The 13,167-nt window shown below is 35.9% G+C and overlaps 1 protein-coding gene across 1 annotated transcript in view; it reads left to right on the top strand.

The window, feature by feature from the left end:
- DARS (aspartyl-tRNA synthetase) overlaps nucleotides 1-13,167 on the top strand; it is a 94,454-nt gene that overhangs the window by 64,949 nt on the left and 16,338 nt on the right. Inside the window, 5 exon segments of the mRNA XM_006894444.1 lie at nucleotides 3,563-3,643; nucleotides 4,811-4,870; nucleotides 8,841-8,952; nucleotides 9,768-9,902; nucleotides 12,534-12,681. Of these exon segments, the coding sequence (XP_006894506.1) occupies nucleotides 3,563-3,643; nucleotides 4,811-4,870; nucleotides 8,841-8,952; nucleotides 9,768-9,902; nucleotides 12,534-12,681 (536 nt within the window).

Raw genomic sequence — 13,167 nt, 5'->3', positions numbered from 1 at the left:
GCAATCTTATAAAGTATAAAACATAACTAAGGCATTTTATTCAAGATGTAGTTTCATCTCTTCTCTAAGGCATAAAAGCCAAGAGTGCTCATTATCATTGACTTTTAAAATAGCCTATCTACATTCATACATATTTAGTATTGTTGAAATAGCCCTGTAGATTTGAACCTCCAGTTCTGAAAGAGAGGCCTAGTTGATAGTGTTCATCGTTACATTTCTCTTAGGGCGTAGTCTGAAACAGGATGGACCTATTCACCCATAATGAGAGACAAAATGTGTTTGTGTGTGTTTACACACGTATATCAGAGAGATGTAAGGAAGATTCTGCTGAAGATTATCCAAAAACGACTGGAACAGCACATCAACAGAGAAATTCCAGAAGTGCAGCCTGGGTTTAGAAGGGGCCGTTGTACTAGGGATATTGTAGCTGATGTTAGTTAGATGGATCTTGGCTGAAAGCAGGGAGTACTAGAGGAATGTCTGTCTATGTTTCATTGATTATGCAAAAGCATTTGACTGTGTGGATCACAACAAACTGTGGCTGACTCGGAGAAGAATGGCAATCCCAGAACACTTGATCGTGCTCATGCAAAACCTATACTTGGACCAGGAAACAGTCGTCAGAACAGAGTAAGGAAACAGTGCATGGTTCAAAATTGGGAAGGGTGTACGCCAAGGTTGTGTCCTATCTCCATATTTTTTCAGCCTGTATGCAGAATAGATTATACAGGAGACTGGGCTGTATGAGGAGAAGTGTGGCATCAGGATTGGAGGTAATCTGTGTTACGCAGATTACACAACCCTGCTTGATGAAACAGGAGGACCTGAAGCAGTTGGTGCAGAAGTTCAGGAACAGCAGCCTTCAATATGGATTGAAGCTCAATATCAAGAAAACAAAGATTCTCACTACTGAGCCAATTGGCAGCATCAGGATGGACGGTGAAAAGATCGAGATTGTTAACAGTTTTAGTTAACTTGGTTCCACAGTCAACACTTTTGGCCCTAGCAACCAGGAAATTAAAAGACATATTGAAATTGGAAAGTCTGCTATTAGAGACCTTTCCAAAGTAATGAAGAACAATGATGTCACCCCAGAGACTAAGGTATACCTGATACAGGCCATGCAGTCAAGACTTGCAGTCACTTCAGATGCATCAGAGAGCTGGACAATGACTAGGGAGGATGGAAGGAGAATTGATGCCTTTGAGCCGTGGTGTTGGAGAAGAGTATTGAATATACCATGGACTGCTAAGAAAATGAACAGGTTCGTCCTAGAGAGGGTAAAACCAGGCTGCTCGTTGAAGGCAAGGATTCTGAAGCTTCATCTGACATACTTCGGACATGTTACAAGGAGGGACCAATCCTTGGAGAAGGACATCATGCTTGGGAGGGTGGAGGGACTACACAGAAGAGGAAGACACTCTTTGAGGTGGATTGATTCAGTGACAGGGGTAATCAGGGTGGGTGTGTCGGAGAGAGTGAGATTGTCACAGGATAGAGCAGGATTTAAGGCTTTTGTACACAGGTTTGTTGTGAGTCTCAGGCGACTCGATGGCACATAACAAACAACAACATGTCAGAGAGGACAGGTAGACAGACTGGCTGTTGGACAGATTGAGAGACATAAACTTACTCATGAATACTGTTTAACTGGAATAGATTGTCGTAAAATACCATTTTCTAGTTGTCTAACTTACCACATTCTTTGTTGTCTTTGTGTAAGTCTCATTTTACTCCCTAATATAAACAGACTAATTAAAGGGTAAGACTAGAATTTAAAAATAAAATCAATTTATGCTGATTTCTGAGTTGGGTATCTTTTTCAGTACTTGAAATAATCCTACTGAACAACAGCAAGTAAATGCAAAATATTCTTCTTATTTAACATTCCGTATAACCTTAATAAATGTCAACAGAAATAAAAGGGAATATTATTTGGAAAATTTGTACTCAAAAAATTTTAAAATTTAAAATTAATTGGTAGAATATTTGAATAAACTCACAACAAAAGAAGGTATTGAGCAAGTTACTTTAAAATAAAATAAAACTCCCAGTAAAAATAAAAGACTGAGCCCAGACAGTTTCACTGGTAAATGCTACCCAGGCTTCAGGGAAGAACTGCCAGCTCTGCCCACACTGGCCCAGAACACAGAAAGGGATGGAATGTGCTCAAACTTGTCCTGTGAAGCTAGGTACCAACACCGAACAAGATTGTTCCCCAAAAGAATATTGTAAATCATTACCACTCATGTGCATAGACACAAAGACGCAAAATCCTAGCTAATCAGATTCAACGTATATCAAAGATTTGATATCAACTAGGATCCATACTAGATAAACTGAGAGGGCTTAACATAAGAACAATATCATCTGCCGTGTAAATAAAACAAAGGAGAAGTGGCACATTATGTCAATTGATGCAGGAAAAGCATTGGACAAAATTCAGTTAACGTTCCTGATAAAAAACCAGCAAAAAAGGAATTGAAGGGAAATTCATCAGCATAATTAGGGGTATAAAACCTTAGCTGTAGTGAGCAAAGAGTTGCACAGTCAACCCAAGCAGTAAGAATCCACCCTGGGAGAAAGATGGGCAGCCTCCCCTTGTGTAATTTACAGCCCCTGAAAACCCTTTTGGAGGGTCAATTGGGGTATTACCTCCTTCTTTGCCAATACTGCAAAGGCATCGATTTTCTTTGGTCTGCCTTATTCATTGTCTAACTTTCAGATGCCCAGCAAGCAATTGAAAATGCATAGCTTGGATCCAGGTGCATCTTAAACTGATATCCTTGTTCCTTAGCACTTTAAAGAGGCCCTTGATGCTAGATTTTCGCAGTACAATACATCTTTTGATTTCTTGACTACTGCTTCTATGGGTTTTGAATTAACTTGGCTGTAGGAAAAGGCACTATCTAATAAGGGGAGGCCCGGACAGAATGATCAGACAAAGACACCAGAAGGAGCATATGTGTTAAAAACAACAGAGGTAAATACTGTTACACAATCCTGCAGTAGTAGTGTAGTAGTAACAGTATCTAGAAGTGAATTCAAACATGTAAACTAAGCAAGTATGGGAAGACCAAATGCTATTAGCAATAATACTAATGCATGTGTTCATAGCCCCTTCACATTGGCACAGTGTTTTCACATTCATTACTCCCTTTGGTTGTTAATGGCAGTCCTCATTCTCCCGAGTGTACCTATGGTGCTCAGAAGTTAAGTGATTAGTCTTGAGATACCTTTTATATGACAGAGCAGAGCCTTTGCACAGGCCTTTCACCCAGTGCCTTTTCTAATTTATTATGTTTGTATGTACCTAAGAGCTTACAGACTGTCTATATATCTGTTTTCTCATTTCACTCTTCTGCAACCCATAGAAGTAGCTGTGTGGATTTTTTAGAGATGAGAAATGGGTGACATCTTTTTTTTTTTTTTTTAATTTAAGGTAATTTCCATTACACATATAAACAGTACTTAACATTTAAGTCACCTGTAGGCTGTTTTTTAACACACTATACCAGGTTTTATGAGTTTCATACTATTTTTGATACTGTCTCACTTTCAGATTTATGTGATCAGTTTGGCTGAACCTCGTCTGCCCCTGCAGCTTGATGATGCCATTAGGCCAGAAGTGGAAGGAGAAGAGGTGAAAATTATACCTTTGAAAAATTATTAGTTGGCAACATACTGAAAATCTGATACCCTGCTTTGGTACCCTGTGAATTGGTTTGAGCTTTGTTTTTGTTTATATTCACTGCCTACCTCAGTGGCTCTCAGGTTTGGCCTCAGGCCCACTTGTAAATGAATCCTACAAGCCTTTGCCTATGTGGTCATGTTTGTTGATACTCACCGTATTAAAATTGAGAAATTTGAACTCATTTATTTTTAAATGTCAATTTAAAAAACAATATAAATACATATCCTTAAAAAAGCATTTTGTGTCAAGAGTAGCATTGTTTTATATTTCACTTTTCTCATTCTCTTTATCTACCTCTGTTTATTTTTCTGTGAACAGAAAGGGATTTTTAAATTGTAAACTTATATTAATGTTCTAAAAGAACTGTTAAACTAAATAGTGCTCTACAACAGAAAGGTTATTATTAAATAGAAAAGACTTTATGGACTCCCTGAAAAGGGTCTTAGGGACCTTTAGGGGTCCCCAGACCATGCTTTGGGAACCACTGCTCTTTATCAGTTTTTACTTGTTCCTTTAACTTGTCTTTGTTGGGTGCTGTGGAGCTAATTCCAGCTCTTAGCCACCCTACAGGGATGCAGCAGAACTGCCCTGTGCTTTTCTGAGGCTGTAGAGACTCTGGAGCAAATTGCCACATCTTTCCTCTTGAAAGTATCTGGTTGGTTCAAACTGCTTGGCCATGGTGCCACCAGAGTTTTATCAACCTGGCCCTAGCAGGGAGAATCTAAGAATCAGTAAAGATGCAAATTATTATCTCGCTAATGACTCCATAATGAGAAAAGGCTGGTAGAGAAGTGGAACCCAAAGTATTAATATCTGTTTACTTTCATTTCTTTCTCTCTCTTTCCTTCACTCAATAATAGTTTCTTTGTGAATCTACTTCTTAATTGTTTCTACCATTGTCTTGGATTCCCTGATCTAGAGGCAAGAATACGGAATAAATATTAAAATAATTCTAATTAAATTTGAGGGCTCGTCATACACTCCCCTCCATTAACATTAAAAAGTAAACATAGCTTCTAAACATGTTTTTTGTAATATTTTTTAAAATTAGTAAAATCTGATTTTTGCTCTTTTCTTTTTGTGTGTATGTTTATTTGTTTTGTATTGTTTTTTAAGGAAGGGAGAGCTACTGTTAACCAAGATACAAGACTAGACAACAGAGTTATTGATCTGAGGGTATGTCTCATTTCTTTATTAAATGTGGCTGTATTGAAATTAAAATGGGCATGCGTTCTCTACCTGTCTAAAGCTTATAAAACGAGTTAGTATTTATTTATATGTGCATGTGGTTATATAATAAAAATGTAGCTGTTTCCTGAAAAATAACTATAGGTAACAGGCAGCCAAGTAATAGTTCACAGGATGTTGGCTTTGTTCATTTTAAAATGAAAAGTAATATGAAACCAGTAAATGGTTTTGATTCTAGGTGTATCAAACCTGTTTGGGATGAATTATTCAGCAATTGGGAATTAACCCTTAACAACATTGTAATATTGTGAAAGAATATATATTCACACTTTAGAACAACCAGGTGGTGATGGAGGAATCAGTGCTTCAACTGTTTTCTATTTGAGCTTAAACCAGAATTAATAATGGAGAAGTAGTTAACCTTCATCATTTGTTCAGTACTTTCCTGGGTCTTCTGGTTCCCTTCTGGTTTGGTTACAAGTGAAAGACTTCAGTGGTTTCATCACTGAAGTAAAACCAGTGTCATCTTTCTTTCTTAATATTTTTACCACATCTTCCTCCTTTATTTAAATGTTCTACTTAATGCTCAGGTTCTTCGTCACCTTAAGAGTATAGTCCCTTGAGTCTGGCTTTATTATATATACTCATTGATCTTACTCAAAATTTGAAACATTGTCATCTTACATTAATTATCAAATTTATTGACACATGGAGAAGTTGACAGTAGCAATCAATATGTAATAAGAAGCAGTCTGCAAAATAATACTGAAAAGTATATATATATATATACACACACACACACATACATATATACTCGGTAGAGATCTCTGTAGAGATAGTCTGCCTATCATTCCTAGATTTTTCCTATCATTGCCTAGAAGAACATTTTCCTTTGCTTTTTCTTAGATTTTTAAATATTAGGTTGGCTTCATGTAAAATAAATGCTTATAGAATGAGAACTAATATTGAAAAATGATACAGCTATGTTGTTGTTATGTGCCATTGAGTCAGAACCAACTCCTATCTAACCTTCTAATCTATTTTCAGAAACTGTAAATTACAAGGGAAGAGACTGCCCATCTTTCTCCTGCAAAGCAACTGATGGCTTCGAAACTCCTACCTTTGAGCTGCCAGCACAGCTCGCTATGACTAGACCACCAGAGCACTTTGATCCCGCTATGATGTTGTTGTTGGTTTTTTTGTTGTTGTGTGGCATCAAGTCAGATCTGACCCATAACTGACCTTTCAGTAGGTTTCCATAGTAATTAAATCACACAGGAAGTGACTGCCTATCCTTCTACAGCAGAGCAGCTGGTGGATCTGAACTGTGTGCCTTTAGGATTACACACAACTTCTAACCACTAGGCTACCAATCTTCCCTTGATCCAGCTATAGGTACAAAAAATTTCTCAGATTCTCATGCAGTCAGCTCAACACTATTCCTCTAATAAAGTAACTGACCAACTTAGATTTGAAAAGAGTGTTTTCCCCTGAGCAAAGTTAAAGCTTACTCTAAAATGTTTTGATGTCAAGTAGATGCCTTTGGGTTTCCAAGGTTGTCATTCTAATGGGAGAAGGCTGCCTCTTCCTCTTCCTCAGAACCACTGGTGGAGTCCAACCATGAAAGATCAGGGATGTCCCAACTTTCTCATGCTCTTTATTCTTTATCTTCTAACCAGTAGGAATGGCTGTGATTGAGTTAACTAGCATAGTATGGTTCTCCTTGCGGTAATAGTTATTTTTTATTATACAGATAGTAATCAAAAGATCTGAAATACTATCCTTTTCTTGCTATTCCCTTCTTAAGAGAGTACCTTCTGTTTAGTCATTTCTTATTGTTATTGTTTATCTCTCTTCTTTATATCCTTTACTCATTGCTAATTCTCAAATTAAACCATTCTAAAAATAATCTGCTAGAGAATATACTCAAGCATGTAAACACTAAGTGGAAGTTAGGACATTCCAGACTTATCATCAAGCTAACGAGAAGTTATGTCTAATTTAATCAAGTCAGTACTTGTCCTGCTGGCAGTGAGCGTGCCTTTAGGAATCTTTAAAACAGAAAAAGTGGTCTCTTTTCTTATATGTCACATTGGTCCACTTTTATCCACAAATATATATAATTAACATGCTTGTTGTTTGGATCTGAAAGTAAAAAATGTGGGTATAACACAGTTTGTAAAAAATGCATGATTTGTTAACTTCCTATTAATACCTATGTAAGCCATTTCACAAGTTTACCTTTCATTAACTTAAGAGTTGAAGTGAGTTAGGGCTAGCTAAAAGAGACACATGACAGTAAAATGTATTTAATGACACTCTTACAGAATATTTTTTTCTTATTGAATTGAAATGTGTCTCCTTCTGTGGCTCAGTAATGGTGAAACTGCCCTAACTTTTAAATAGGTTACCAAATTTTTGAAAACAGGAGAATATACAATTTGTTTTGATTGGTTAACTGAGTATTTCACTAAACCACAGACTATAAAAAAGCTACAGATGCTCCTGTCTAGCTTGACATGCAGATAACTGGGAAAGGATAGATAGGCTGACAAATTATAAATATCTTTTACATAGACTTAATTGTTTTGTGAAAAAAGCTATTGATTAAACCTTTGCGTTTAAATTGTCATGTTACGTATATATGCCTTCATATTTATGAATTTTTAGGCTGATCTGTAAAAACTCAATATTTAAATTTTTATTACAGTAAAAGAAATTTAGCATTAACTCTCCAGTCATTAACAGTATTTTCAGAAGGTGCTGCTGTTTCAGTAATCTATGTATGCTCAGCCAAAATCAAACTTTTTGACATGGGATAAGTAAGTAATGTTTTATAATTAGATTATATAGATGACCTAGGAGACTTGGGATTCTTCACCTAGTTCATCAGGCCCAACTAACTTGCTTTGGAGGCATGGTCTTTTATTACAAACCCATCTAGTTACAGGTTAACAATTTTTTTCCCTCCTTTTATAATAAGCAGTAACCTAAAGATATGTTGTCGGTGCCATCGAGTCATTTATGGCTCATAGTGCCCTATGAACAAAAGATCTGAATCTAGCCCTGTCCTGCACCATCCTTACACTTCCTGACATGTACCTAGGTCTTTTGACCAGAGAAATGGACAGAAGTTAGTCTGATAGAGAAATAATTACCTCTGGAGCTTTCTATCATCAGGATGAATCAAAGAAACAGCCAGAAGAGGAGAGAGAGAGTGAAAAGGAGAGGTGACTCCAGTAGGTTAGAGTACAGACAGGAATTGCTTCTGTGCCGTTCTGGGGAGTTAGTGTCATAGGATACCTACTTGTTACTAAGTTGTGTTTGTCTTGGATTTTTTTTTTTTGAGGTGGGTTTTTTTTTCCCTTCTAAATTGAAATGCATCAAACACATGACCATTAGATCTGATGAGAATGAAAGCAGAGTAGCTTTATTCATTCATTATCAAGTGTAAAGATACTGCACTCCTTAGGATAGCTTTATTGTACTCCACATAGTTATGTAAAATATATCACTTCATGGGTTTGCATTTTAAAAAAAAGACAAAGATAATTTAAAAATAAGATGCTTCTTAATTGTAACTAACATTATAGAACAAAATATGTATGACTAATTAAATGAAAACCCAGTATAATTTGTAAACTTATATTCACATTTAAAAATCCAAAAAAAGATGTTTCATTGTTATTTATTAAGCATTTCTAGTATATTAAATTTTATGATCATACGTATGATCATTACATATCATACTTAATCACTCTTTGTCAACATGTCTTACCACCTTCTGCCATGTTTGATACTTTTGTGTTTTCTTCTTCCCCACTATTAGACTTAAAAATTTCTTGAGAACAAGAATGGTTTTCTTTTACTTTAGTATCCAGCAATACTTCAGACACATAGTGAGTGCTCAGGAAATGATATCGAGTTGACTTAATTAGCTGTTGTTCCTGTCTCCTAGACATCAACCAGTCAGGCCGTCTTCCGTCTCCAGTCTGGCATCTGCCATCTCTTTCGAGAAACGTTAATTAACAAAGGTTTTGTGGAAATCCAGACTCCTAAAATTATTTCAGGTATGTGTCCCATACTTCTAACCTTGCTCTATACAGAATAACTAAGTTAATTTTCTTTTTTTTATTTTTATTTGAGAATCCCAGGTGTCCTTTAAGTCTTATTGCTGTGAGACGGCTTCTTTTGACAACCATTATCCAGCAGCAGTCACATACCACAAACAGCAGTTTTGCATCTTGTTACCATAAGAGTCATTGTGTGGTAGTGATTATAGCATAACAACACACAAAGCCGTGTTCTTATTACATAAGTTGGAGTTGCAGCAGGAACTATTTTCATTGTGTATTGTTTCTTTAGAAAAAGTGTTGCAGTTTCATTTTGCACAAACTGCATTGTAAAGTCACTGACTACTTCAAATGAGAAAATCTCATTAATTTTCATTCTTATGTGAAACCTTATTTTAATCATTGCACTGTGTTAAGTAACACTGAGTTAAAGTAACAAAAAATGTTAAAAATGGCATTTGGTTGTAAATGAAAAGAAATTAAGCATTGCATTCTTGATGAGAAGAATAATAGAGTGCATTTTTACTTTTAAGCTTTTTAAAATTTTTGCACTTCTAAAGTTTATTTAATATATTTGCAATTTATGCAGAAAGGACAGGAATAGCTTTTAAATGAATATATTAAAAGAAGTAAGTGTGATACAACTGTAAACTCCTTAGAATCAGGTATAGGAAGAGAAAATCTGATTCACTATTATTTATTTAGCTATTAATTTTCTAATTTATCTTTTATTACATAAACGACTTGTTTTTATTAGGTTTGCACTGGTAAGCCTGCAATGTATTATAACAATACAAATATTTTTATTATAGCTGCCAGTGAAGGAGGAGCCAATGTATTCACTGTGTCCTATTTTAAAAGTAATGCATACCTGGCTCAGTCCCCACAGCTGTATAAGCAGATGTGTATTTGTGCTGACTTTGAGAAGGTATTCTGTATTGGACCAGGTAAGGTTTTGGCAGATACCGTTTTCTTGAAGTTAATGCATTTTTCTATAGTCATGGTTTTAGGAACATGTGTTGCATACATCTAATGTTCAGACATTTTGAGGGTTGGGGTTTTGATTGTTGTTGGTTCGTTGGTTGGGGTTTTTTCACTCAGGAATACAAGCATCATAGTCCTATAAAAGACCCCTGAAAACTTTTCATTATCTTGGAGATAACTTTTTTTTTTATTATTTGTGTGTATGTCAAATTGGATCTGACTGGTACAGGAGGAGATTGCCCCTCCTTCTCCAGCAGAGCATCTGGTAGATTCGAATCGCTTACCTCTGGGATTGCAGTGCAGCATCTTGCCAGTAGGCCACCAGAACTCCCGGAGACACATGCTCTGAACTGACATCCAAGTAAATATATGTGCACCCAATGTTTCTTGTGGCTATGTTCACAATAGCAAGGCGTTGGAAACAACCTTAGTGCCCATCAACAAATGAATGGATAGAGAAGCTGTGGTATATTCACACAATGGAATACTACACTGCATTGAAAAATAAGGAACTCATACAATATTATTCAAAATGGGTACCCTTGAGGACATTATGCTGAGTGAAGTATCTCAGTCACAAAAGGACAAATACTGTATGGTGCCACTGTTATAAAACAGGACTGACCTCTGGGTTGGGGGGAGACTGAGAAAGATGGGTTCAATAATGTATACTGCATTGAAACAGATAAGGGAGAAAACTGTTTAAAAGGGATATGTGATTAGGTATTTTTGTCATGACAGGAAAGGCTGCATAGTGGAGTGGACCTTGGGAAGGGTTTGTGAAACAATGAAAGAATTTTACTTTTCCAAGAGGGTAGTGTACTAGGGGGGAGGGTTGGGAGGGGAGAAAAACGCAACAATGAATGAATGGAAACCCAAAGTCTCTGTAAATTTTTAATTGAAATTAATAATAAATTTTTTTTAAAAAGTGAACTGGGAAGGATGCAGGGAGGGAGGAGGATAAAAGGGGGGAAAAAGATACATGCTCTGAAACTATCCTGTAAAGAATGTTATCATATGCATAATTAAAACTCCTTTGAACTGCCTTTTCAATTCCTCTTCAGTATAAAACTTGGTAAATATCTTCCAAATAAAGCATTTTATTATCATTTTTGTCACCCTTACCTGGTGTAAATTTATATTTCTTCTATATTATCTCTCAGTTCCTTTATTTCACTGTTATTGCTTGTAGTGTCTTTGTTATATGCTAAAGTCCTTTAGAGATTACCAATAAATAGTTTATCTTTAAAAGATTTTATTAAAATGATTTTTCAGGTTTATATCTTTAAAGCCAAGGACGGTCATATAATCATGTGGCACGTTCTTTTGTTAGGTCAATTTTAAGCAAAGCATCAGCTCTGCTTCACTCTTTAAAATATGCCAGCTCTTCCATTAAAAAATTTTGATAGCTTAATAGAAAATAAATGCTAACAGGAACTGGCAAGATAATTCAGTGTTTTGATTATCTGAAAGTATTAGGCAGTTATTTATTGAACACCTGCTGCATATAGAACCTTGTTCTTGGTACCAGGATCAAACAGCACTCTCGAACATGCCTGTCCACTTAAATCACCTAGGATCTAGTTAAGTGCACATTCCATCAGTAGGTCTGGGGTGAGACCTAAGATTCTACATTTTTCGTCGTGCTCCCAGCTAAGGCAAATTCTACTGGTTTGCAGAACACAGTTTGAAAGGCAAGGGAATAAACATTGTCCTATGTCCTAGACAGAATAAGACATGCATAATCAAATTATTTTCACAGTGCATAATCAAAATGTGCTATACAATCAGCAGATTGGTGTTAATTACCAAATCAAAAAGAGGGAAAAGGTGAAGTTTGCTAGAGTCACCATAAGAGAAAATTCAAACTGAAATGGACTTGAAGCATTAGAATGGGCTTTAAGAGTAAAATATGTAGACCATGGGTGGTAGCATCACATTTAGAAGAATCAGGGTAAGTATAAATCATGGACTAAGGAATAAAACAACAAAGCTAGTTAGCATTAAGAAAAAATGGTAAGTAGGTGTTAGAATTAAATTAGAAAAGCATAAGAGCTTTAGTTATTACAGTAGTCAATTTTGAATCATCATGAGCTACTGAGCAAGAGCTGTACTTCCTGTAGGACTATCACTCTGGCAGTGATGGGAAAGACAGCAGAATTGGAGTCAGAAATAAGTACAAAGGAGTGAGAATAAGAGATTGAGCTAGGGGCTCAGATGCCCATAATGTTAATTCATACAAAGTTCTATTTTTGCAAAAAATTAATAGAACTCAGTATATTGTATATTAATAAAAATTGAGTACTTTTAATTACTGTGAAGGCCCCTTAAGATCTTGCCCAGGGGTCCCTGTCAGCCTCCTTTATTAATTTACATTTGGTTCAGCTTTTGCTGTGAGACTATAGGTGTTTGTAATGAACTTGCCTTCTAAGTGGAAGCTAAACAAATGCCTTACCGAAGATCCTCCCAGTCCCTGTAAGGATAGGGAAATAGTATCTTTTGAGTACTGTTAAATAGAATTTTATGTATAAATCCCAGTTTCTCTAAAATTTAGAATCCTGTTTGCTGTCTATTTCATTCATTTAACTTTACAGTATTCAGAGCTGAAGACTCCAATACCCACAGACATCTGACTGAATTTGTTGGTTTGGATATTGAAATGGCTTTTAATTACCATTATCATGAGGTTGTAGAAGAAATTGCTGACACCTTAGTCCAGATATTCAAAGGACTTCAAGAAAGGTAAAAAAAATATTTTATATCCTAGATGTATTTACTTTCATATTGGTTTAAATTCTTTAATGAAAACAGTTACTGATTTGAAGCGTGCTGTCTTGAAGTTTGACACAGTCCCTGTGACAACAGGTTTGAACACATCAGATAAGATGATGACGGCACAGGATAGTACAGGGTTCCGATTTGTTGTTCATAGAGTCGCTTTGAGTCATAGCTTTTTCTGTGGCACATAACAACTTGAAGTAGATATATAACCAGTTTAATTAATAGAATATTAATTAACTATTCTGTACTCCAAATAGTACTACCGGATTTAAAACGTCAATTGGAACCTCAACTTGTTAACCTCTTTTTGCTGTGAAGTTTACCAGATTACTGTGTTTGAATTTTGGTTGTTTAGGATGACATCCTAAGTGTCTTTAGAAATAGATGTGTTGATTTTTTTAGCAGATTATTATTTGAGAGCCATTATGGAGTTGTTGTTGCTAGGTG

This window comes from Elephantulus edwardii, unplaced genomic scaffold (assembly GCF_000299155.1).
Source record: "Elephantulus edwardii isolate Elephantulus edwardi_28Jun2011 unplaced genomic scaffold, EleEdw1.0 scaffold00143, whole genome shotgun sequence".
Lineage (NCBI taxonomy): Eukaryota > Metazoa > Chordata > Mammalia > Macroscelidea > Macroscelididae > Elephantulus > Elephantulus edwardii.
This window is presented reverse-complemented; position numbering and strand designations above follow the sequence as displayed.